General features: G+C 38.8%; 1 protein-coding gene and 1 long non-coding RNA gene across 2 annotated transcripts in view; both read right to left on the bottom strand.

The window, feature by feature from the left end:
- PCDH11X (protocadherin 11 X-linked) overlaps positions 1-27,929 on the bottom strand; it is an 875,653-nt gene that overhangs the window by 178,275 nt on the left and 669,449 nt on the right. The window contains exon 5 of the mRNA XM_075186234.1: positions 27,012-27,210. Within this exon, the coding sequence (XP_075042335.1) occupies positions 27,012-27,210 (199 nt within the window). The remainder of the gene's footprint in view (positions 1-27,011; positions 27,211-27,929) is intronic.
- LOC142101396 (uncharacterized) lies at positions 11,587-11,976 on the bottom strand. The gene is made up of 3 exons (XR_012679004.1): positions 11,829-11,976; positions 11,703-11,730; positions 11,587-11,666 (listed from the first exon to the last, which is right to left on the bottom strand). It is a non-coding gene; the product is annotated as an uncharacterized LOC142101396 (long non-coding RNA).

Below are 27,929 nucleotides of genomic sequence, written 5' to 3'. Positions count from 1 at the left end.
CTCTCCAGGAGTACAAGCTCACAGGCGCTGCACGCTAAGGCATAAATAACGATTTCTTATTGATTATAAACAGGATTTCTGGGGGTTTGTGCTTTGCACAGAGAGCTTTCATAACTTCACGTTTTTCACACACAGGGGATGCTAAATTACTTACTAATGATTTACTAATTGGAGGCAGATGGAAGATGTTGTCAGCAGAGAATTTGCTTAATTTCCATTTCTGACTGGGGCCTTTTGGTAAATACAATAAGTTATTACTATAACACACCTGCAACTAACTTGCAGATTGTGGGCCTGTGTTTTCCTTATTCATATACTGTCCCGATTTATTCCATCGATTCGTGTATTTTTGTCTTGGTTCAGGGACAGCTATGAAATAGGTCCCAGTAAGTGGTTATTATTATTGTTATTATTAATCTTTATTTATAGGGCACCATATGAGGTCCGCACGGCAAACAACAAGACAGTACATGGTATAACCGTACAGTACAGTAAACAAATAACACTACAACTCTCAACACAGATACAGGGGTACAAGGGGTATATTCAGCTCAGGCTGAAACCTGTGCCCATTAACAGGCAACTAACAGGTTTAGAGCCACTGATAGAGGCGTAAAAACAATAGAGGAGAGGAGACACTGGGCAGAGAGCACACGGAGGAGGTGCGCAGTGTAGTTGGTGAGCAAGTTCTAGGTAATGAGAACAGGAGAGAACAGGGCCCTGATCACTAGAGCTTACAATCTAAAGGGAAAGAGGCAGACAAATGGTTGACACATGGGGTGAGCCAATGTAAAGGGACCTGAGGGCAAGAGTAGGAGAAATGGTGGATGAACGAGGGTGAGGTATACTACATGGTGAAATGGTTAAGTGGAGGACTGGTAGGTTTTTATGATCAGGTGGGTTTTCAAAGAAGTTTTGAAGCTATACAGGATAGTCTGATAGAACGCAGGAGATTGTTCCAGTGGTGGGGGACAGCATGGGAAAATCTTGGATAAGGGAGTGAGATGTGGTTACCAGAGGGCAGGAAAGGCGACGGTCATTGGCTGACCGGAGAGAGTAAGAGGGAGTATGTATGGAGATGTGGTTGGAGATGTAGGGATCAGTGGAGTTTGAGATGGCTTTATAGATGAGGGTGAGGAGTTTGAAGAGGATTCTGTGGGAGAAGGGAGCCAGTGTAAGGTTTGGCAGAGAACGGAGGCAGAAGTGGAGCGGTTAGAGAGGAACATAAGTCTAGCTGCAGAATTAAGTATAGATCGAAAGAGGAGCGAGATGGGAGCGGGGGAAGATTGCAGTTGTCAAGGCGAGAAATAATCAGTACGTGGATAAGAGTTTTGGTTGCATCCTGGGAGAGAAACGGTCTGATACGGGGAATGTTTCTTTAGCTGGAAGCAGGCCCGGCGCTCCCATTAGGCAAGGTTAGGCACTTGCCTAGGGCGCCAGGCTCTGGAGGGCGCCACAGAGTTCTAAAAGAATTTAAAACTGTGCGGCGACCGCTGACCATACCTGTCACGGCCGCCGCACAGCATTCAGATGCACTGGGAGGGGGGAAGAGGCTATTTTGTCACCACCGCCGCCTCTCTGCTCCGTCTCCTCCCCTCCACTTACTAGTGTCAGTGAGTGGAGGGGAGGAGACGGAGCAGAGAGGCGGCGGTGGTGAGACAAGGTAAGGAGAGGAGGGAGGAGGGCGGCGATTTTTGCGGGGGGGGGGGGGGCAGCGATTTTTGCGGGGGGGGCGCTTTTTTAAAAAAAGGCCTAGGGAGCCGTGGACCCTAGCACCGGCCCTGGCTGGAAGCAACAGGATTGGGCAAGTGACTGACTTTGATGGGTTGGGGAACAAGGGAGATAGTGGTGATGTCAACAATTAAAGAGGAGTTGGCAGGGGAGGAGATTCTTGATGGAAAGACGACAATGAGTTCAGTTTTGGCCATGTTAAGTTTGTTTTAAAGTGATGCCCTGTTCAAAGCCTTGTGTACTAGTGGCAGGAATGCGCTGCATTTAAGGAGTATTTGTAGGGGAGGAGAGGGGAGGAGAAGGGGGCGGGCCAGTGATTTAGAGTCACTGGCCCGAATATTTGCTCAATCACATCACTCCATGCCGCAGCAGAGCTTACAATCTATATTCCCTACAACACGAACACACATACAGTTTAATTGCATCAGCAGCCAATTAACCTACCAGTATGTCTTTGGAATGTGAAAGAGAAACAACCCCGGGAGGAAACCCACGCAAACACAGGAAGAACATACAAACTCCAGAATCAAACCCATGACCACAGGGTTCTGAGGCAGCAATATGCTAACCGCTGTGCACCATGCTATTTATTCTCTATAAAACCTGTGTGACATCGCTGGTTTCCGAGGAAATGACACACCGCATTCTCAGAAGTACTAGTTTAAACTACAAAACGACTCCTCCATTGTGTGTAGGTGACCGGATCTCTTGATGTACTATTGAAAATCCCTATGTGTTATATATATGCATCCACTTTTGGCTCGTCACAGTGAAAAGTTATCAGTCAACTTATCAGATATCATTACTTTTCTTTACCCGACAGGAGACGGGAAGTGTTACCTAATTAACACCTACAGCCATGGAACAATTATTTCTGCCTTAATTATTGTACTGACAGCTTACAGAGATTGTGTGTTTCTGTAAGGACCCAGTGTGTCTGCAGCCTTCAAATAGTTATTTGCTAATTGCAGCTGTACAAATTATAATTACACCTACTGACACAGGTCATTAGTGTTACCTCCACACACGTACACGTGTACTGTGAATGAACAATGTTTTAAACCAGGCAACAGGAGGAAAAGATGTTAAGATGATGTAAGTCCAGTTTTATGTCCTTAATGCAGAATCAGCAGTTATATTACATACAGTTCAGTGTTTCCACTATTCTGCAAGGAAATATCTGGATTCTTATCTGTTGCACTTCTTCCCTATTAATAACACTGAGACATTCTTACTGGCCTGTCTAGTAATATAGGGGGCTATTTATTGCATACATCAAGTGGTCACCGCCAGCGTTAAGATTCCCCAGGTCTGGGTTTTCAGTTCCGTTGCACACACATGAATGAGCTACTTGTGTCACGCGTGTGAGACTGCCCCGATAAGTGTACGATAAGTGACTTTCTATTGCCCATACAAAATCAGCCTTATCGATGATTTTTATTAAATATACCCCACAATGTACTAGATGATATATTATATAGGTCACATATTATAGTTTGATTATTGCGTACTAATCCTTACCTGCCGAAAACAAGCTGAGGCAGGAAAACAAAACCTATGTCTTATAAAATAAACATCAATTAAAGCCAAATGCATAGGAAGAAATCAGTAGGTAACTGCTGGTGATTAAGAAACAAATAAAGGTTGATGTTAACTATGTTTGCGTTTCTATAAAGCAGAGCGATGTATGTAGTTCTGGCCTATACATTAGTATCCATTGGCTATTTGTACCATAAGAAGCAACATTGTGTTTTAGAGTAATGTAATATTTGTAAAGATGATTTTATATTTAGAGTGTCCGGAGCTAATTACAATGTATCAACTTAGATGTGTTCCGACAAGTCACCAAGATTGGCTGGGATACATACTAGAGTTTAATCCCAGTACAGAGAAACGGTCTAGGATTGGGCAGAACAAAGATCAGATTATGGAGCACAGGACAGAGTGCCAACTGGGTTTAAATTAGCCCAATTATGACTGCTCACTGTTCGCCCCAAGAGGGCTGCCTTACCCTGTAAAGAGCTAGGCTGCCCATTAGCTTCCACCCTTCCTGCAACATTCCCACACGCAGGACAAACACTGGTGGCCCTAAAATCAGGACTGTTGGGAGGCATGCATTATATTTAGCTGATAAGTGGGCACAGCCCCATAACTGACCGAGGGCAGCTCAACTGTCCACAGAGAAGGCATGACCAAATTTATTTATTTTATTTTTTTTATTGATTTTTGTAATCCTGTAAAAAAATATTAAAATGTATTTTAAAATGTTGATTAATTTAAAACATTTGTTTTAAACGTTTGCAAAACATTGACCGAATTAGCATTTTCTTTTCTACCCATTACATTCATGCACAATAATGAATTTGTATATTTAAAATATACATTAAAAATGCAAGATTATTTCCCTGGTATGTATACATTGTTACTATTCTCCATTGTCAGCTAATACCTTATTAACACAGTTTTACAAAACCTTTATGAGAACAGACAGTTCCTGCAAAAAGAACATAAAGGTGGGCTATCCATGGGAGACCTTTAGTGTTAATTGAAAGTTAATTAACATTTCTTTAAGAACAGTAATACCCAGCCCCACAGAGACCTGTTGGGTTCTATTACTGCTCTCAATTTTCCATATAACCTTTGTAATTGCCCAGTAGATCTCTATAGGTAAACGAATTAAGGACTAATTGGAACCTGATTTTATTTTTCTCTATTTATGACCCAAGGGCACCATTGTTGACCATCACCATTGTTTACGAGTCTGCATTGAGCCTCATTCATAGAAAGCTGGTAATTGAAACCTCTATATAAATATTTAATCTAATGGCCACAAGGTAATTGAACATGCTTCTTTCTGGCTGGGGAACTATTTACTTGGCCAGCATAATAAACAATAAAATATAATTAGAACACATAATAAAGAAGATGCATTTATTCCTTCACCTGTATTAATTGTTTTATTTCAATTTATTTGAACTGAAATAGTGGAGAGCACTGCAGATTGGAAACCAGAAAACACGCTCACAAGCTGAACATTTGAGCAATAGCCTTTAAAAGCAAGACACGTGGAATGATTGCATTTTATTTATCTATTATTACGGTTTATCTATATGACCCCACCATATAAGGCAGCGCTGTACAGAGGACGGCGCTCTGATAGCGACGTTGTCATGTCCCCTCCCATGTGAGATTCTCATTCACATGAATGGGAGTCTCCAAGGCATGGTGCCTTGACAACACTACTAGCTGTTGGAAAATGGCCTGCTGAATGCAAGAACGAAATAGTTCTACTTGGACCATTTGACCCACCATGGGTCCCCTGTGTGATATGAAGCCTGAGTAAGTGACAGTTTTTTGTTTAACATATCTCACCTGATTCCAAACACAATTGTTAGCTTTTTTTAGGTGGAATTACCCTATAGGAGATGAAATTCTTTATAGCTGTAATTTCTCACCATAACGTTGACATTTCCATCACACTCCTAATACAGGGTCTGTATCAGGTGATTATCATCATCATAATCATCATTTATTTATATAGCGCCAACATATTCCGTAGCGCTTTACAATTGGGGACAAACATAGTAAACTAATAAACAAACTGGGTAAAACAGACAAGGAGGTGAGAAGGCCCTGCTCGCAAGTTTACAATCTATGGGACAATAAGAGTTTGATACATGAGGTTAAGTCTACATTTTGCATTTCGGTCCAGCTAGGCTGCAAAGGTAAAAGTGACTCAAAAGCTAAATGATCCCGTCACACAACAATGTTGGTCAGGGGGTAGTTGTCTTGTGTGAAATTGTGTAACGGATGGTAATAGGCTAAGGTAGTGAGGTTAAGAGGGTGGTTGAAGAATATTCATAGGCAAACTGCGGGGGTTTCCTAGTGCCTGGAAACCCCCTCCAAGCCTAGGGAACTGCATAATTGAGGTGGCTGGACCCTGCTCCCGCTTCACACAGCTCTGCTTGAAATGGGAGAGCTGGGTGCACCTAACAGTAGTGCACGCAGCATTGCCCATGTATATTATAGGGATAGGAAGAGTTGGAGAGCAGCCAAGCACTGTCTAAAATTATAGCCACTCCCCCATGCATGCTGGTCACGCCCACTGGCGGCATGGTGGAAACCCCACTCTACAAATCCTGCGTTTGCCCCTGATATTATAAGCTTGTCTGAAGAGCTGGGTTTTCAGAGAACGCTTGAAAGTTTGTAGACCAGAGGAGAGTCTTATTGTGCAAGGGAGAGAATTCCATAGAGCCCGAAAAAAGTCCTGTAACCGGGAATGGGAGGATGTAATGAGGGTGGATGAGAGACGCAGATCTTGTGCAGAACGGAGTTGCTGAGTTGGGAGATATTTTGAGACAAGAGAGGAGAGGTGATTATAATGAATGCAATTTTATTACACAGGTAAAATAATATTTATGTGGCACTAAAATGGCAGTTTCTGGATAACAATTGTTACTAATTACCTAAATAGGTCTGACCCTCACCCCTGGGGCTCGCTCACTTGTCCATCAGTAAAGTGCCTAATACATTCATTTCCATACATACTACCTTCGTACTTAGTTTACTGCTTAGCAGAACTGTACCGACTATGCCAAGCCTGGAACACTACATTCTGCAAAAGCTGGCAGCAGTGAAACCCTTAATCTTTAATGTGAATGCGCCATGGGCATTGAGGTCTATACAATTACATTAGGTAAACAAATATGATTTATTTGCATTACGTCCTTTCCACATGCAATAATATATTTAGCTGTAAATAAAATATCAATCACTGTCAGCTTGCATATGTGCACACCGCGCAGATCCAGCATTCATTCCCAGCTCTAGTACCAGCTTCAGCTACAAGGAGCCAAGTTTTGCGGTGTCTTCATACAGACTTGTGATATTTACAAAGCAGTTGGCACAACTGTAAAATGCAAGAAACCTGGTGAGGCAGACGAAACGCTGTTCTCTTCCAAGTTTAATCACACGAGACAAGTGGATCTTTCAATTAGAAACTGGGAACTTGTCTTGCGTGAGAGGGGCGGCTTGTAGGAACTTGATTTGGTTCCATCATGGAGTACAGCCTTATACAGGGCATAGGGTGGTGATCTTATTTAGGATCTCTGTCGTGCAGCAATGTCTGGGGAATTTTTTGGCTTAAAGAAGTTTTTGAGTTAAACGTGGAGTCAGATAGAGAATATTCTGAAACAGGAGGAGTTTCAAGCTAAAAAAATTATACATTCCCGTAGGTGGTTAGGTCTGGTGTATAGGTACCTCTTACCTTTCGTTCCAATGTGTGTTCCTGCATTATCACAACCTTTTACCTTGGCCTGTATTCTTGTACACAGGTGGGGAATATATAGACACCGTGCTTGTCTCAGAGAAGACTATCCCCATCGTGTGTGACATTACCCTGCACTCTCTGTCTGCACTCACATTGAGGATTATATGAGAGACACGGAGTCCTTGGCAAGGACTTCCAATTGTCCTGGGTGCCCGAAAGATTGTGGTTCCACCTGCATATAAAAGATGGTAAGAACGTAGTACTGATTACCGAGCACTATGGAATCTGCGGGCACCATATAAATAAATGTTGATGATGATGAGTGCTCGCTTTCAAAATAAGAGGAACAAATGCTGAGCCCAAAAAGTTTGGCTAATTTGTAGATCTTGGCAAACTCCAGACCCAAACGTATCCAAAGAGTATAAACGAATGCTGTGGGCTGCAAAGTTGCAGGGATCCCACAAAAGCAATACAAAGGGGGTGTGGATTTTTCCCCCACTGTTTTACCCTAGCAATAATATCGTCCTCTATGGCACGGTGTCATGTCAACCTTTCTCAGCTGACGTTTACATTACCTTGGAGAATGTAAGCCAGCCCTCGAATCTCTGAAGCTTTAGGCTTCCGTGCACCGCATCATCCCCATCTCAGAGTGATGCAAGATAGAGAAGTGCCCCCACACACATTGACAGTGTTAAACCAGATGACTCTCAGTGCGAGTTCCAAGTATACAGTTCTGTTGGTTTCAGTTTGATTTGAATTCCAGCCTGAGCGATAGCCCTGGCTTTCACTGCACGTGCTAGTCTTCATAATCTTTGCTTTAATTGACTGACATATCAATTGTGTCTTCAATAGTAGATTTAAGTTCATCGTTGCAGTAACAAGAACATATGCTTTGTCGTTTACAACTTATCTTACAAATCTACAAGCAAATGTGTATTTCTTGCGCTTACTAAAAATGGAATTACCCGAAAAAGTCACTGAAGTGTACTAAAACTTAATCATAATTTAGTCAACATCACCCTTTAGGTGACATTACATTAAGTATAGTTAGTAGTCCTTGACATTTTGTCTCTTATTACTCGGTAAAAAAGCTATATTGCATGTTTTTTTGGAAGAGAAATGTCTGTGCCTGAGCCTATTAAAACATAAAAAAGTAATTTAATGTAATATTTTGCAAGAAAATATGAAAGTATTTATAGCAGGAAGACAGAGCTAACATAACCTGATCACTAGAGGGTAATAATGCACATGTAGAGATCAAAGAGGTGAGCTTAATGCCTTAGGTGATGAATGGAATATGCTATGATATTCCAAACCTTCCCCTGCCTGACCTTACAATTTAATTACAGCAAATAACTATGTATCTAAGACATTCACAAGACATTTATTTTACCACTTATTAAGCACAGGATTGCTGCTCTGAGATGTTTAATTCTAGTAAGCTTACTGGTCCGTGACCTTCGACTCCTTTATATTAAAATATATAAAATAATTTCATATACTGTGATGGATTACACAAGAGGTATTATAGATGGATACACGGGTTAGGAGATTAACTTTTCATGGAGTTACTTAGGAAACAGCCGTACTTGTGTACTTATATATTTACCCTCTCCTGGAATGTCTGGTGTATGAATTACAATGTATTGCACAGGGGGGAAGGGGGGGGGGTACAAATAGATAAACACTGGAGATGATCGGACTTGCAGATGGAGCAGAGTTTATTGCACTGAACAGCTTTAATGTTTTGTAACCTTGAGCTACCAGTTCTTCACAGATTATTGTCTACTGCCGTCCTTTATAGTGTTATTTTTCAAGAAAATCATGTACCATTGGGATAATCACATTATGCTCCTCTGTGTATTATGACGATCCACTGTGTCTCTTATATCTCTGCTCCATATATCCAAGGATAGTAGCGAAGACAAAATAACACAACTGCAATATTGTTTTTTCTTCAAAAAAAATCACCCGCGTGCAAAACATACTTATATAGTGAATAAGCCCCTTAAAGAACTCTTCTTTCCAAGATATCATCTGTGTTTATCTTAACATCAAACTTTAGTGTTCTACCACTTCACTTTGCACAAGTGGGTAATACAGTATATAAAATTCTTACGTACCAATGTTAAACTTCGAACCAAAAAAGCAGAAACGTTTTAAACTCCACCAGAGTTTAAAAAGATATTTCCCTGTAATGTGCCTAGTTGTTTTGGTAATTTTGCGTAGAATAGTTTGGGACGCGTGCGTAAACAAGTTTGATCCCTTTTCCTGTGCAGAAAGGAGATACGTGCTAGCTTTAAGCGCCCGATTCATAACTGACGCACACACAGTAAAGATAATGAAGTTATGAAGATAATGAAGACAATTAATAATGTAAATAATGACAATGATAATAATAATTTATGATAATAATAATGATAATAATGATAATGAAGATAATAAAGATTCTAGTTTACTTCCCTGTTTTGTAACCGAGAACAAGATTTGGCTTATGAGCAGATGCCTGGTAAGATGCGGGCGCTTGCACATTAGTTCTGGATTAATATCTCAATTATGTTGGAGACTCCATAAATAGTGCCCAGGAATGGAACATACGTTTATACCCCCTGAGGAAGTCCTAAATAATAAAGGGACAAAACGCGTTGGGTAAACTTTCTAAGTTTATCTCTATTTCAAGCCAGAAAAAAACACCTTTTACCATTTGGGACCAGATAAGTTTTTAATCAAGTTGATTTGATGTACGTGCAATATTTTTTAGATTTTCTTGTTATAAAAAAATGGTTTTAAGAATATCACAGTTATTTTTTATATATTTGTTTATAGAGTTCACTTATGTATGTAACAAAGCTCATTGAAGAAGATACTTGGAGTTAAAAGAGATTTTGCCTATGATGTGCACTTTTGGATTTAATTGTTGGAATGTAGAAAATTTATATTGATCACTAGTTAATTATGGAGTTTAAAACAATTCAGCTTATGGTGACACACACGTTTGAAGTTTAACATTGGTACATAGGAATTTTACATATTGTTCACTGGTGCAAAATTAAATGAAGCACAAACGTTTGATGGTGTTAAGATATACAGATGATTACTTGGAAGTGGGCACTTCTAGAAGTTTATTTCGTTTTACTCCTAGAAAGTATACAAGGTACCTGCATTTTTAATGCCCTTTTAGTTCTGCAGAGTCCATTAAATGTGCATCAAAACAACATCAAAATATATCCAAAACCCTCGGTTCATTGAACTATATGGCGTTCTGCCCAATACATGAAAACTATCCCTGTCCTTGCACATGTACAGTTAAAAAATGGGGACATGTGAACTTTACAGACCTGAAAAAGAATTCAATGGGTCCATGACACCCTGGGGTAAATAATTACACCACAAGATGTGCATTTCTCTCCACTAAAACTAGTAAACGTGATGCATAATGCGTTACCCTGCATTGTGCGCTAAAGTAGCTACACCTCTCTACCTAGTTACACCTCGTTACACCTCGTTACACCTTGTTACCTAACTATACCTTGTTACACCTCTCTACCTAGTTACACCTCATTACACCTTGTTACCTAACTATGCCTAGTTACACCTCTCTACCTAGTTACACCTCGTTACACCTCGTTACCTAACTATACCTAGTTACACCTCTCTACCTAGTTACACCTCGTTACACCTTGTTACCTAACTATACCTTGTTACACCTCTCTACCTAGTTACACCTCGTTACACCTTGTTACCTAACTATACCTAGTTACACCTCTCTACCTAGTTACACCTCGTTACACCTCGTTACCTAACTATACCTAGTTACACCTCTCTACCTAGTTACACCTTGTTACCTAACTATACCTAGTTACACCTCTCTACCTAGTTACACCTCGTTACACCTTGTTACCTAACTATACCTAGTTACACCTCTCTACCTAGTTACACCTCGTTACACCTTGTTACCTAACTATACCTTGTTACACCTCGTTACATAATTATACCTCGTTACCTAGTTATACCTCTCAACCTAGTTACACCTCTTTACATAACTATACCTCATAACCTAATTACACCTCGGTACCTCGTTACATACCTATACCACATTATCCTAGTTATACCTCTCAACCTAGTTACACCTCATTACATAACTATATCTCATAACCTAGTCACACCTCGGTACCTCATTGCATACCTATACCTAATTAACTAGTTATACCTCTCAACCTAGTTACACCTCATTACCTAACTATACCTCGTTACCTAGTTATACCTCCCTACCTATTGACATCTCGTTACCTAGTTACACTTTGTTACATAACTATACCTTGTTAAATTGTTATACCTCTCTACCTAGTTACACCTCAGTACCTCGTTACATAACTATACTTCGTTATCTAGTTACACCTTGTTAACTAGTTACACCTCTCTACTTAGTTATACCTCTCTACCTAGTTACACCTCACTACCTAGTTGCACCTAGATACCTAGTTACACCTCACTACATAACTATACCTCGTTACCTAGTTATACCTCTCTACCTAGTTACACCTCTTTACATAACTATACCTCATAACCTAATTACACCTCGGTACCTTGTTACATACCTATACCTAATTAACTAGTTATACCTCTCAACCTAGTTACACCTCATTACCTAACTATACCTCATTACCTAGTTATACCTCCCTACCTAGTGACATCTCGTTACCTAGTTACACCTCGTTACATAACTATACCTTGTTAAATTGTTATACCTCTCTACCTAGTTACACCTCGGTACCTCGTTACATAACTATACTTCGTTATCTAGTTACACCTTGTTAACTAGTTACACCTTTTTACCTAGTTATACCTCTCAACCTAGTTACACCTCGTTACCTAACTATACCTCGTTACCTAGTTACACCTCGTTACCTAGTTACACCTCGTTACCTAGTTATACCTCCTTTTTGTGGTTCTCTCTGGAAACTCTTATTTTCCACCCAAATCTCTAACTCACAATACTTATATTCCCATCATTTTAATTACTGATGAAGCTAAATTGACTGGACTTAAAAAGGATTATTGGGGTAGATTTTATGTCCTGAACAAACTTTAGATCACTTAGGTGTCCTGGTTTTCTTTTAAATATTCTCTGATTTGTGAGTTGACACAAATGAGCTGATAAAATGGATGAAACAAATGAAAACAACGACATGCTTTAGTGATACGTTTTTAACATGTTTTCCGTGTGCTTTTCATGCCTTGCACTTTTACCTAGTGATGTGCGTTAACGCATGATAAATTGTTTCTGCTAATGACTCTTATTAGTCAGATTTGAATGCACTTTTCGTGCATTTTATGTGTATAAAGTGATAAAAAAAAAGTGTGAACAAGCCCTAAAAATGAACCACGTAGCCTATTATACAATAACAAGTAGAGATATGCAAATGGTCGAGCAGCAAGCTAGTAACATATTTCTGAAAGAACGGTCTAATAACATGACTAAAACATTACACACAGCAACAATATTTTAAACTATCATGTGTGTTATAAAACAACGTTCGTTTGCTTGAAACATCAAATCATACCAGAAACAGATTCATATTAGCCAAAATGCAAGAAGTCAGTTTTACTCAGTGTGGTGCACGCACAGGATTTCTGAGAGGTAAAACTTAGGGGGGGTTTATTTGTAAGCACTGTGCCGGCGCACATGACGTTGATATCTGGCTGCACATGTTACTGCCTATTGCAGTAAGGAATCTCCGCTCAATTCCCTGTGCCCCTCTATGGGTGCGAGGAAAAATTAGCGAGATAAGTCGCCACGGAGTGCCTTTGTGGACTGTTCCGGAGGCTTTCCACGGCACATCGCTTTCAATCTAATCCCCCCCCCCCTATTTAAACTAATTTTGGTACCCGGGTTATGTGACTGATCCAGAGTACATCTCCCAGCATTAGTCAGCCGACCGATGTCGCTAGAGAACGCTGCAAAGTGTCATTTCACAACAGCTCCAGAATCACCGGATCTCAGAGTCTGTTCTAGAACATTTTTGCTAAGGGATAACTGTCTGTTTGCAAATGATTTTCAGGTAATTAAGCCTATAATCCAGCGTGAACTTTTTAATTACTTGATACAATAGATTGAGCATCTCTCCTGCGAGACCAGGGTGTCACAGACAAGAGATTCTGGCCAGAGAGAATAGGAAATTAAGATGTGCCCTTCAAACTTTTCACACAATGCAGAATGTACTATTAATGAGTGCGGAGACAGGTTCATTGTATCTTTAGCCAATCCAAATGTTTAATACTGTAAAATTATGAGCCTGAATCACCTTTACTGATAACCAGTCTAATGACATTTTTGCTGAATACTGATGGGCTGATTTTCAGGGGAAAATTTCATAAGGTTTGCAAAATATATTAAACTCCTCCTGAGCAGTCAGACCTATCTGTATTCAGCATGCTAGATTTACCAAATTGCACCCAGGAACATTGAGATACATTAATGTGAGTACAACAGATTTTATCATTTCAAAAAAAAAACTTTAAACATGTATAGCTTACCTACAATTAGTCAGAATTTAGTTCATAATAGCCCCACTTCAATCAAATCCCAATAGCACAGCCCCTCCCGCTGATTTGCATGGTCACGAACAGAACATTCAACAACGTATACACCTCCATAAATCAAAAAGACGAAATATGTACATTACATTAATTGTTCAACTTATACCAAGGTCGCCAAAGGTTATTCAACATTTCCTTTCTAATGCTGAGCAAGTCTGCTGATCGAATTAAATGACAATAAATAGGATTCCTGAAATGTTCTAGCATGACCTTAAATAATAGATGATCCTGTGATTAATATCTATTAGTATGCCTACGTTGGCGGCTGCTAACACTGATTGATGTCCTTGGGCCCATCGGAGAGGACACAATCTCTTGGATGTTGATTTTGCGCCCAGCAGTGGTCCAAGTTGCACTTGGTATGTTAGTGAAAAGCAATTGCTCCACCATCTCTGGGCCCACACTGAGCTGGGATGATTGAGGGTGAAGAGGTCTTGGGATGACCTCCGTCGTGCTCATCCACTGAAGTTTAAGCGTAATTCAACAGAGCCTCAAATTGGTCTATTTTGAACATACCAAAATGCTTTCAAAGAAATGTTATAAAAATAATATATAAATATAGAGAGAGCATGGACCAATATTAGAACAATATAGTTTCAGATGAACTGTTTTCTAAATGTAAAATCTCTGAATGTGCAACTAGATATCATGGCGGGGTCTTTTGTGTTCCATTCAGTCATGTATGGAAATATTATTGTTAATATAGTATGAAATATTTATGTTTGAAATAAATTGTATCCATACAAAATAGATAGCAACTACACACTTCTAACAGTTACATTTAAACAAAAAAATATAAGAGAATAGTTGTTCCCTAAAGTAAAAAGAAAACATTAAAGACAAGATATGCCCACCGCTCAAAGTTGGGAACCTCGTAGGAGATATGTTAGATACACTCTCAAGCAAACTGTACCTAACAATATGTTGACTATAGTAGTTATACTTACAAAACACAGGGTCTATGCTGAACATATAGCCAAAAAGAAAGTCCAGAAAGGATGAATACTCCTTTAAAACAAATCTAAAAATATGAATGTTAACAGATTAAATACATTTACTTTATAGACAATATTTTGTACCCTTTAACATTTTTTTTTTACATTTTTTATTTGAAATTTCCAGGGAAGATTATGAATATATTGTTTTGTGCGTGTGTAAATGAATCCATCAGCTTTTGGGAAAATTTATTTTTATTACCGAAGAAGGGAGTAAATGACGGAGAAAAGTGCGAACGCTAAGAACGGGCTCGTCAAAATATTCTCAGGACATGACCATATACCCTGATGCAGACAAAGCCACGAAGCAACAAACTTATCCGATGTAGCATATATATTATTAGTCTGTTAAATCACTATGCAATCATATTGCACAACTAGTAAGCGACTATTAGTCTATTTTGAGGAATAGAACTATAATCCAACGACAACATTTCCATCTCTATCATAAGCATTTCTCACCTATTTAACCTATGGCACTTAATGCCATGTCAGTGACGAAGATCGTCAGGTTGTAGAATTGCTGCTGTAAGTCTTAGCTCAGACTTGCAGACAGATCAAAGCATGATCATTGTATTATAATTGTTCTAGAACATGTCCTGAAATGATAGATTCATATGCAAATATATTTGAAAAACAAAAGAAGTGTTGCATTGTGTCAGCCAGCGTTAGTGAATAAACATTGCTGATGAAATCATGTTATTTTTTTTTTTTCATAGATCAGCGGAAATTGCTACAAATCGCCAACTTATGTATTATAATTTCATAAGTTCACTTAATTGTCTTAATCGATTTTTCACTTTCAGGACACTTCTCCCAGATATTATTTAAAAAAACTGGCTTTTGCAATCTCTATTAATATTGAGGAAGTTAATTAATTTTTGGATTGTTGTCCCATCACGGAATACCCAATAAACATTACAACCAATCAGAAAGCTGCTCAGGAGAGGAAGGCTACATTGTATCCTGGGTACACAGCAGTCTACCTGGAAACTACCTATACAAAACACAATTGGCAAATTGACTATATTTAATCATAACCTATTTCTCATTATACTAATAAAAGGATAAGTTCGTTTTTTCCCTGTTATTTGTCAATTTTCACCTATCCTATATCTAGTTATTTGCTAGGTACAGTCTCTAGCAGATTGCATCTAACACTTACTTTTATTGCTGTACATTTTGTGGGCTGGTATAGTCATCCATCTAAGTCTGGCTGCCACCACTGTGTGATTAATCTGAAATCAGCAGAATTAATTGAATTCAACTATTCAGTACAACAGCCAATGTTGTAACATTTGTGATGTGGCATTGTTCACCAGGCACAGACAGAGGACCACACAAGCTCACTGCCCATGAAAATGGAATTGCAACTGTAAAGTGTATCTAGCAAATAATTAGAAATAGGACTGGTTTGTAAAGCGTTCTCTTGGTAGTGATATTGCGCATATAATTTCAAAAATATATTTACTTAGTAACGGTTGAAAGTGAGAAGGCGGCTATGGGAATCAATATGTTCAACTTGCAGATTGTGTTTAGTGTGGAGGAGCAGAGTCTCCAAACAGCACAGAGGAGTGATGTGAAGTCTCTGTCACACCGATGCTGAAAGATTGTGGGGTCAAACGAAACCTCTGTATGAAACCAAATCCATACATCCAACACCCTAGGTCACTTTTGAATAAAAGCTCCATTCTCCCCAATAAAATTACCATTGCCACTCCCCTCCTCCAAAAAACATAAGCTTGGATTTATTAGGACCGTCTACGTTTTTTAGTTTCACATTTTTAGGTCATAATTCCATTACTGTGAATAATATCAAAGGAATTCCTGCTTTTTTTTTTTAACTACCAAACCATTCCCCATCCGCTGTGCTCAGCTCTCCGGCTCTCCTACCAGACGCTCCTCACAACTTAGACAGTAAACTTTTGTATGAATAATCTCAACGGACCAGTTGACCATACAGTTGAGGAGAAGGTGACGCACTCAACCACCGTCAATCAAGTCGTAGCGCTAAGTAACTCAACATAATCTTTGCTGAGATAGAACTTCTTTTTAATGCTAACCCGTCTCTTGACTAGTCTGAAATCTCTTTCTACATGTTATCTTCCAAGGTGACACGTACCAGGCATGTCACTCAACTAAAGTAAGCTCTTCCAACAGCAGAACTGCTATTAAAACCGGTTTGGAAAGGCAATGTCAATCTTGAGAGTGACAGGAAGGTCTGCTACATCTTCACTTGAAAGCTAAACAAGTAATAAAGTAGGCAGGGACAGATCTATGAAACGGATAACAAGCAGAACGTTTTACCGCTCTTAGATGTGAAAATTGTGACCTTGCGTGAACATATGTTAGGAAGAGTCAAAAACTCTTCAATCATCTGAATATGTTAAACTACATCATTCATAACACTTTATTTCCACTAAAAGCAGAGCCTTGTGATACCACTGACTTGGGATGGTTAATAACATGCGCTTCATTCATCAAACATTCCTCTTTGTCAACAGAAGAGAATTCGGCAGGTGAGGCAGAGAGAGTGTTAGGACATTAGAATGACTTTTTTATTGCCTGTCCTCTATGGATGTTACAGGAAATTAAGCATCAATTTGATAATAAAGTGGACACAGCTTGCGAGAGATAGAAATTGATATAATGATGAGCAGGTCAGTTATTAATTCGGGACGAGTCAGCTTCAAGGACAAACTTGACCTTCAGCGTTTTATAATAACCTGAGTTGAATCAATGATGTATCAAGTCCTTAAACGTTTAACTGAACGGTTCATTTTATAATCTGTAAGGGGTGGCGTTGTACGTGCCCAATGAATGGATTGTCAACCATTTTTTATTAAAATATCCGACAGAATTTTTGGTATCGTTATATGTATGAGCAAAATGCTGTGAAATAGGACTAACAAAGATTTGTTCAATACCTTCTGATTGTGAGTAAAGTTTAAGCAACGCTCACGTAAGTCAGCCAATCTGATCGCTCTTCTTTATTTTTTCACCATTCGTAAGAAATCAAAAAAGAAAAAAACAACTATGAGAAGAAGATAATTTTAACTTCTTACACTATAAATGTTTCTTTCTATGGATGTGAAACAAGAAGAATTCTTTAATAATTTTGAATCATCTCCATCAGAAATATTTTGTTTCCTCTGTGATCTTGAACATCGAAATGCAAAACTCTCAGACATTAATGTTTGATATCTCACTACAATATGTCAACGCAACGTCTCCATCGCTTGCAGATATTAAATCTAAACATTGTGTAAAAGACTGAATTAAAAGAAAAACCTTTGTCATATTTACACTGCCTACAAAATGCCACTTCTAAGGAGTGAAGAATTTCTGAATATATTCTTGTTTAAATCCATGCACATGGATATTTAGAGGACACTGAATTTCTTAAACTGCAGCTATAGATTATCCTGCTTCCTCCAAAATAGCTGATTTCACTTGGGAAAGGGGTGTGGTCTATCGTGCTGGGGGAGTGGCTATGTCAATTTAAAGAGTATCTGGGCAATTTAGAGGTTGCTCATAGGCGGATAAGAGGCGGAACTTATTGTATCCTTTTTTTATTCTGTATTGTTGTGAGGTGTGGTTTTAGGTTCACACAGACTTTTTAATTTCCTCTCCGACATCCCACTTCTGGTAGCAAAGTTCAGTTTTTTTTATGGACGAAAAAGGGACATGATCTAAGCAGATTGGGTACGTAAGGGGTGTGACTGGGAGGATCGGCAAAATTAATTACTTGAAGAGTTTCTGAAAATGACCTAAACAGTAAAAGGGCTCGATAAAAGGAAAGAGCAAGAGGAACATTTGCAGGGTGTGAAACATCCTGAAAAGACCAAACCATCGTTAAAATGTCACAATAATTGGTAATTTTACCCTGGTAATTTTCTTCAGGTAAACAGACACTCTCTGGCCAGGCATATTAAACATTAGAGACCCTTAGCTTCATTTTAATTATTTATTTGCAAAAGGAAGTGTGAACCTAACAAGGTTCATGCAGCAATCAGCGCATCATCAACTAAAGGATTGATAAACACTGACGAGAGCGCGGCTGCTTCCTTCAATCCTTGACTGCTGTTGACGGTGGGGGAGCCGTGTTGTATGCATGCACTGGGGCAAACTGGAAACGATTTGTAAATTAGATTCACTAAAGGCAAACCTCAATCAACCAAATCAATTTGCCCATCTCTACTGGAGAAGGTGCATATAGCAAAGAGCTTTCCCTGCAAAAGGAGATGAGAGAGGGGGGTGCAAATGCAGGCCAAATACATTAAAGGCAGATTCAGGTAAATTTGGCTAATACAGACCTGCACACACACACATATATGACTCTTAGGAGGCTCTCACTTGTATGTGCTACAGGGCATGTGCAAATACATACTGAGGATGATACCTTGTCATAAAACATGTGCATTTGCTGCTAATGTGTTTTGTTTTTTTTAAAGAGTAATTTACACCTATTTTTCCCAGCATCTCTGCATCAGCCCCCTGTATTCTGCTAGCTTGCGGTCCTTTTACACCATGGATATTTTATGTATGTTGTTTTAATTGAAATTGTGTGTTATTGAGCTAAAGTTATTTTCAGGGGGAAAAAATTAGGTGGTCTGTTTTCTCTGCTGCTAGAGGGTGTAAGGTGGAGGATCATCATCATCATCATCAACATTTATTTATATAGCGCCAGCAAATTCCGTAACGCTTTACAATTGGGAACAAAGATCAGGATCTCAAGTGCATGAGAGGCTTAAATACACAGCGGCAACGTGTCTCGTGGAGCTGTTTTTACATATTCCTGACGTCGCTGCAATGGAGCCTTTTGTAATTGTCTATTATTTCATTTTGCTTCGATTAGGAAATGAAGAATCTCTCACTCCAGGTGACGCGTGAAGAATCTCACATTGAAGGCTTTGTGTTTTACTATGCAGGAATCTGGACCACAAGATTTTTGGGGTTTTTGTTTTTTTACAAAAAAAAAAGCCAAATCAAATTATCACAGTTTTGTAAGCTAATTAAAAATAATACAGGAATGGAATAACAAGAGCATCGATTCCTAGAACGTCTGACTCTGCAAAACGAGGCCGCTGTCATCTGATCACCTATTGGGATTTTTCGCAGTTCAATAACTCTGTAAATCAACACACTGCAAAATATGATTAGAGCAGCCAGTCTATGTTCTTCACATTACTAAATGAGCCCTTTGTTATATATTTAGTAAGCAGAGGGCCACTATCCATTAAAACTTCTTAGCAAAACATCTAACGAGGAATTGACTGATCGTACGACCAGTGTGACTCTTATCATTTGTAACTTTGTCACCAAAGGACTCCTATTAAGTCATTCAGTTAACGGACATACATTCATATGCTGGATAGATTTGACATTACCCAGACAGGCTTAACAAAATGCGGTTAAAAACTCAGAGAGTAATTATAGGTTGATTTCCTTCTAACGACTGCAAGACTAATATCACTTTACTCTTTAAGACCATAAAATAATAGATTATAGTAATTAGGACATTAAAATATTAACCGCACTCACCTACATTAATCTGAATGTTAAACACTGAAGCCTAATGCAAATACCCTGAAGTGAGCAGCAATCAAACAACAAGCAAATATCTAAACAAATAGAAAAACAAAGACCCTGTTATTTATAGTCCTAAAAAACGATCCGCAACAATGTACTAGTTGGAGACATTGTTTAATACAAACGTTTTTAAAGATGATAGGAAATAGACACCCGCTAAAAATGGGGCTGAATATGGAGTTTGTCTCTAAAAAAATGTTACGTCTCGCATCAAAGAATTTATCACGCTTTGCTAATTACTAGATAGTGTCCATCCAGGGATTGGATGATAACAGTTGATGAAAAGGTGATGGATGTAACAATGGCGGCTGTCCAGGATTTTGCAACAATCTTGCAAGCAATTAGATAGTCAAAGACAGTAGAAGGTTAGAAAAGGTACGGTCTCGTAACTAATAGAAACATAAATAGCAAGTGACCTTTCCTTTATGCTTCGTGTGACCTAAAAGAAAATTAGAGGCAAACAATATCTCTTTGTAAGAAGGCCACCGATAATCCGTGAACGAAAGGGCACTGAGCGAGAGGAGCCAAATCTAAGACATTATGACAAAAGGAATTCAGCTGTCGGCCTGCGCCCAACTTTCAACTCTTGTCATTTCCCCAACAAATGTTCTAGATGATAAAATTCCATCTAACCCATTCCAGGATGCAGATCTCTCCGATATTGGCTGCGGTTAACCGAGCGGAAACGTCAGCATTTATAAATTAGATCCAGCCCTGGTTTAATATATGTTTAGTGCCTGCTATTTAGGCCATCTCGAACATCAACCTCCTGATGCCATCGCTCCAACCCACGTGGCACTCTAAATGTAATGCTGTTTACTCAACCGTACTGCCGGCCACCATTATTTATTATAAATATGACAGCTAATCACAGAGCGAGATGACGGAGGTGCGTAAAGAGTTTCCTTCACTCGCTCACCTTCCTACAGGTGCTGTAGTTTAAAACATTCATGAAGCTCGTATAGGGATGACACGGGGAGCGCTGCAGCGTTGTCAGTATAAGTGATGACATCAACGCACATCAGTGAGCATCTGCCACCAGATCTGCTTATAGCTGCCAAGTATCATTTATTCACTGCGCTTGTCTCTTATCCCCTTTATGTCTCCCATCCTGGCTTTTATTAGCTGTTTAACGCGTAAACAGAGGCACATTGGAAATTACATGAGAGTCCCTTTATACTAATCTCATGCATTAGGCGCTCTCGGAGTACGTCTGCCGATACGGTGCTCTATGGTGCGCAGGGAATTCCCAGCACAACTTTTCTTTTAATAGTAGTTGTGCCGATATTGCGTCCTAATTCTTTACTTGCTTGATAACGCTTAGAGAGTAAATCATGAAGAATCATTTATAATATATGTAGTGCTTCTATTGCATTTATAAAAAAAAATGATTATGGCAGAAATGTTTTTTTTTTGTTTTGTTTTTTTTACTGTTATTATAGGATGTATTGCAATAGAGTATAATGATCGTGCATTATTTTGATTTTAAATGTGACAGTAAAAATAAAAGTCAGGATAAAAAGAATGCAGAAAGTGTTTACAGGACAATTGGAAATTCAAAGCAAAAAACATTGTCACGGCCATTAATTTAGGGATGGGTATTATGATCTTGTCACACTCCTCCTTGCTGCACTGTTGTCCTGAATTCTCCACACACATTCAGCAGACTTTCTGCTGTAGGATCGCCGGGAACCCACAATTTTCATTACATCACTTTCAGCCAGGGAGTTATAAGTGTCTCCCGAAATTCCAGCAGTGTTTCGGAATCCATAAAGAGCAGGCCCACTTCCAAGAGCACAGTGGGCAGACACCTGGCTTAGTGACGCGATTATCACCATCGTAACGCCATGGTGCTACAATTGCATCAACCCCAACACACACACACACTTACCTCCTGACCTCCCCTCTGGGAACTCTTGAAGGGGAAGTTTTAAAGGTTGGCAATCAGCGCCGGAACTTTTAGTCCCGCAGGTGAAGGGGGCCAAGGACTGATGTGCCCTCGAGACCCCCAATCGTCCCTGAACCCCCCCCCCACACCATGCTCATCAGAGGCCCCTCTGCTCTGCTGAGAGGTTAAAATCATACTTGTCAACTCTCCCGGAAACTCCGGGGGGTATATTTACTAAACTGCAGGTTTGAAAAAGAGGAGATGTTGCCTATAGCAACCAACTAGATTCTAGTTATCATTTATTTAGTACATTCTGCAAAATGACAGCTAGAAACTGGTTGCTATAGGCAACATCTCCACTTTTTCAAACCTGCAGTTTAACAACTATACCCTTGGAGACTCCCTTGTTCTGGGTAGGTCTCCCGCATCCTGTCCAATTCCTAGTGGACCTCCATGCCATGATTCACAATATTTGTGGTTGGTCCTGGTGATGCTACTTTAACTATACTTACCAACTTTAGTGTTGATCGTGTCATTTTGCCCCCACCTGCTGCAGAGCTCTTTTGCATTGTGGCGGGTCAAAATTACACAATTCACCACCCCCCGGTCCCCTCCTGTCGTCACACTTCACTTCCCCTCCGGGATTTCGGAAAGTAGAAAGTAAAATGTGTAATTATGGTTAATGTAGCATCTCTAGAACCTTACACAAATTTTGCAATCTGAACCCCGTTCCTTCGCTGGATAGAACTAAATGTACACTTAATATAACTAGCTATTTGGCTTAACTTTTATTTGACACATTATTTCTTTGATGCCTTGTCTCGTTTGTAGCCAGCTTACTGTATAAACGTCCACTACCCTTCAAACTATATCTAAGGTTATATAATTAATCACTCATGCGAATTGCTACCTGGATTTAATTGAGCGCCTTCAGCCTCCCCCCTCCCTCTCCCAAATTGGTTTTGATGTCCGTCGATTCCCAGCCTTTTAAATCAAATATCTCAGTTAATGATTATACAGATGTTTCATATATCTGTGATACATGATGGCAGGCACAGTAGGCCGTCACAAAGACTGACATTTCTGAAAAGCAACGTAGCGCAGTGTTCAGCCATTATATTCTCCCACCTCCGTGTACACTAATTAGATTAAAAGGTATAAGATCAATCAAACCGTACTGCCTCAGAAAGATTAATGGGTTTTGAACTGACTGTATTATTAGTGCTTAGACAGAGCTAAAAAGATTCAAAAAAAAGATTTATTATATATATCATCATCTCCATTTATTTATATAGCGCAACTGATTCCACAGTGCTGTACAGAGAACTCATTCACATCAGTCCCTGCCCCATTGGAGCTTACAGTCTAAATTCCCTAACACACACAGACACACACAGATGACAGAGAGAGAGAGAGAGACTATGGTCAATTTTGATAGCAGTCAATTAACCTACCAGTATGTTTTTGGAGTGTGGGAGGAAATCGGAGCACCCAGAGGAAACCGACGCAAACACAGGGAGAACATACAAACTCCACACAGATAAGGCCATTGTCGGGAATTGAACTCATGACCCCAGTGCTGTGAGGCAGAAGTGCTAACCACTGAGCCACCGTGCTGCCCAGATATATATATATATATATATATATATATATATATATATATATATATATATATATATATATATTGGCGTGGGGGGCAGGGGGTATGATGGACAAAAATCAGATGAATTAATTACGCCATTATCTGGTCTCAAAGTTCCTATCAAAGCTTTCACATCAAAAGTAGAATTTAATAATGCATTGGTCATTAAGGCCTTTGGAATTAGAACCAATATTCAAGTAGGTTTATTTACAACCAGTGGTCGATGGATTACAGTTTAAAAAAAAAAAAAAAAATTATATAATTTATTAAGAACTTAATTTATACTTATTTAATGTGCTGTTCATTCAGTCCCCTGTTGTTCCATTCAGACACCTGGAATCTTATAAATCCACTATTAGAGAAAGTGGCTACATTTCTATGCACTAAATACAGTGAGGAAGAGAAATTGGTAGTTTAGATATTATACGGCGAATTCCTTTTAAATATTGTAATTTACAAATGACTGCCTTCAAATGCCACATTTTACTATTATGTTTCATTTCCTCCAAACGGCGAAACAACTTAATATACAGTATAAGTCTTCCAAATAAATTAAAAGGCAAAAGGAACTTGGTATTATAGATATAAAATATATTTATAGGCTCACGGCCAGCTCAGAGCCAGAATAATTCTGCGAAATGCTCTAAAGACCTAGTGGGTAAAGAATTGGCTCAAAGAACTACCATATAATTGGTTTGTCCCAGAAGTCTATTCTCCTGAATGGGAGGGGCTCATTTGCATATTATCCCTAGGGGGTAGGGATACAAATACAGCTCAGAATAAACAGTGGAAATAGTCAAATTGCTCCCATTGATCTGATTGGTCTTTTGAAATTACATTATAGACAACCTTAGCTGCAGGGCCACACTGACCACGCCCCTTCCCATCCAGCCACACCCTCATTCTACTTTGGCCCCACCCTTGACTTATAGGCTCTTCTACATGACAGTGACAGTTGTACTATGGTGAAAAGGGGGATATAGGGCTCTCTTTGGGTGGGGGGCATGGATATGTTCAATATGTTTATACTGAAAAAACTGCTAATAGATTAAGGTCTGAGCTAGATATAAATATCTAAAAGCCATTTTTCAAGTTTCATTGCTAATCATGCATATTGCAATAACAATCTGTAAATTCTAATGTAATCAATTCTAATAAAACATCCATTCAAAGTATTGATAAGTGAATGATAATGATAAGAAGTAATGTCACCAATGAGAACTTTGCAGAAGAATTCTTAAAATTGATGTGTTATAATGAATCATATTCACTAATATACAATAGCTTATTTTAAAAACATACAATCAAACATTAGTTTTCCTGTTTCCTATATATATGCAAAGAGCAGACATATATATTTAGGCATCAACAGATATAGATGTTTTTTACATATCCTCATATCCAGTTGGTGAACAAAACAATGTCTATTTTTACCACTATAATGATGTTTAGCACTAATTGCTACTCTCCAATCTAGGGGTGTGAGCAGGGGGGGGGGGGGGGGTTAGGGAAAGGGAGAAAATCATTCATGGACTGCTGAGAGAGAACATTATTAATTCTCTCAGTCCAAGTTTTATTAGGGGAGAGTTGATTTGCAATGGACAAAACAGGCATTTAAAGCAATAGAGCCCAATACCAGAAAATGAAATTCTCCCGACTTCTTTAGGGCTCATTAAATTGTGATACATGTAATACATAGTGACCACCTCGAAAAGCCACTCACAGAAGATTAATAAAACACTCTGATTAATACAAGGCCTCTACTTTAAAGACTGCTCAGTAACGTTGTATGCAGTTGGCAGGACCGCAGTCATTTGTGCAAAGTGACGGTGTTTATTATAAGTGTACAGTACATAGCGGGATTGAATTCGTTGAAAAGTATTAATGACAGAATATTGCTCGGCTAATCTTCGCCATAAATTTTCATTATTCCTTCTGGGCCGCAGTGATTGATTTATCAGGTACAGAGCCAAGAACTGGGCGTAAATGATGGTGTTTACAATAAAGTGTGACTGGCTGTATAGCACCAATGAATATATAACATCAGACTTATACATAGAACAGGATACGCTAGACTTAACCTCTTCTCTGAAAAGGCAGCCAGCGATAGTGTGCACAGTATATGACGTCAGCTCATTTTCTATCGCATTATTCCATGATTAATCTGATTGTGCTGATTGATGCTTAATTAATATTGTTACTGTAATCATGCAAAATTGAAACAGGCAAAACTGCTTTCATTAAAACACATTGTTTTGAATAATATTTTGAATTAAATATTTAAGACACAGTTTAACAAGAATATATATATATATATAGATATATACATATATATACACACACACACACACACACACATATATACACGTATACATACATGTATATATATATATATATATATATATATATATATATATATATATATCCTGTATATCATTCAGGGAAGTCATGATAGTGCATTGTATGATATGACACACGGTGCTGTACGTATTAAAGATATGTAAAGTCATTTCAGAATTTAAATATAAAGCTGACATGTGTTTGACTTAAAATTTGTACATGGGGTTCATTATTAAATATGCATGTAATTAAAAAATAAAACAAAATAAGAAACACAATTAAAACTAAAATCAGATTTATTTGCAATAATTGAAGGTCTCCTGTTTTTTATATTAGACTGTTTGCGGCTTTTCATGTGCCGCAATCCCATCAAGCCTTTCATAACCACCTGCTACATTAGGCATTCTGGGACTTGTAGTTCAACAGCTGGTGGAAAGCCGCACACTGCCTTCTCCCGTTCTAGCAGGAATTATAAATAAAACTTTATTTTGGATTTTTTTTTTTTACCACATGAGTCACAGTCCTGCAGAATAAAAATATTAAATTAAATTGAGACCCAATCTGTAATAAATTCACAAAGGGTTTTATGCACTGGATTGAAAACTCCTCATAAAGCGATAGATAACACAGCTTTATTTTAACCCTGTTAACCGATGCTGGATGAAAAGGAGTTAAATTTATGTAACTCGCAGCTTTTGAAGAGATTCAATTCAACGCAAAGTCTCTGCGGAACAGTCCACGGGACAGTAATCACCTTAATATCCAGGCTAAAATCTCCGCTTATAAAGGTGCGCAGAAAAATGAGCGGAGATTTCTTACCGCAGTAGGCGGCAATATGCTCCTCCGAACATCGCGACACCTCCCGCTGAATTGAATCCCCCTCTAAGAGATTCTACAATTACCGTCTTTTAAAGTAAAATCAAATCTCTGTATTTAGAGGAAAAGTTTACCCACTTGATTCTGGATCGGAGTTCCCGTCTCCCTCCGTTCTGCTGTTTGTCGAAGTTTGCTCGTAGTATTCTTCTTGGGCGAAGCCGAGGGGCAGAGGATGTGACGGGTGAGCGGTGCCACTGGATTCGTGATCTCCTAACCCGCTATCGCTGCAACTTTCTTGGGAGCCATCGGGGAGGTGAAATGTGACACGACGTTGGGTCTGGAAGCAGAGGAGAAAATGACACGGTTTCAGCATTGATGTGAGTAATTGCTTAATGCAGCCAATTTAGAAAACGTATTATTTCAGCTATCTGGCAGAGAGACATTAACATTATCTACAGACGTGCACAATCTCAGGCTGTTATGAGCAGGAGGTTCGCAGATTGACACAGTTTCACCTGACCGCTGAGCTTTTACTGTTATCAAAACTGCAAACCCAGATGGGAAAATGAAAAGCAACTTTTACCTCCATCTAGATACTTAATATCTGCAAACATTGGACATTTCAAGTTCAGTTTACACCAAGAAGAATATCAGTTACAAAACAAGCGTTCTGTAATGTCATTCTGCAATGAGTGTAAGCTTGGAAATGTCAACACTTTATCAACATTCAAACAGCACAACTTTCAGCCCTGGTATCTGCAATATGCAAACGTTTGATACTGAAACTTATTATATTTATTAAAGATATTTAAAATACAGGTTGAGAGATTTCTTAATCGCAACAAAATGCATAATAGAGTTCGCTACCGAGATGGTTTTAGAAGTATCATTTATTTAAAAAAAGTGTTGCTTTTCTAGATGAAAGAGAATTATCACAATAATCTGTGTTAGATAATCCATAATCGCATTTTACTACAACTGTGTCACGTTTATTTGTCTCCAATCTATGCTATTCTGTGGAATCATTCACATCAGTTAATGTCACCTTGGCGGTAA

This window comes from Mixophyes fleayi, chromosome 9, assembly GCF_038048845.1.
Source record: "Mixophyes fleayi isolate aMixFle1 chromosome 9, aMixFle1.hap1, whole genome shotgun sequence".
NCBI lineage: Eukaryota > Metazoa > Chordata > Amphibia > Anura > Limnodynastidae > Mixophyes > Mixophyes fleayi.
This window is presented reverse-complemented; position numbering and strand designations above follow the sequence as displayed.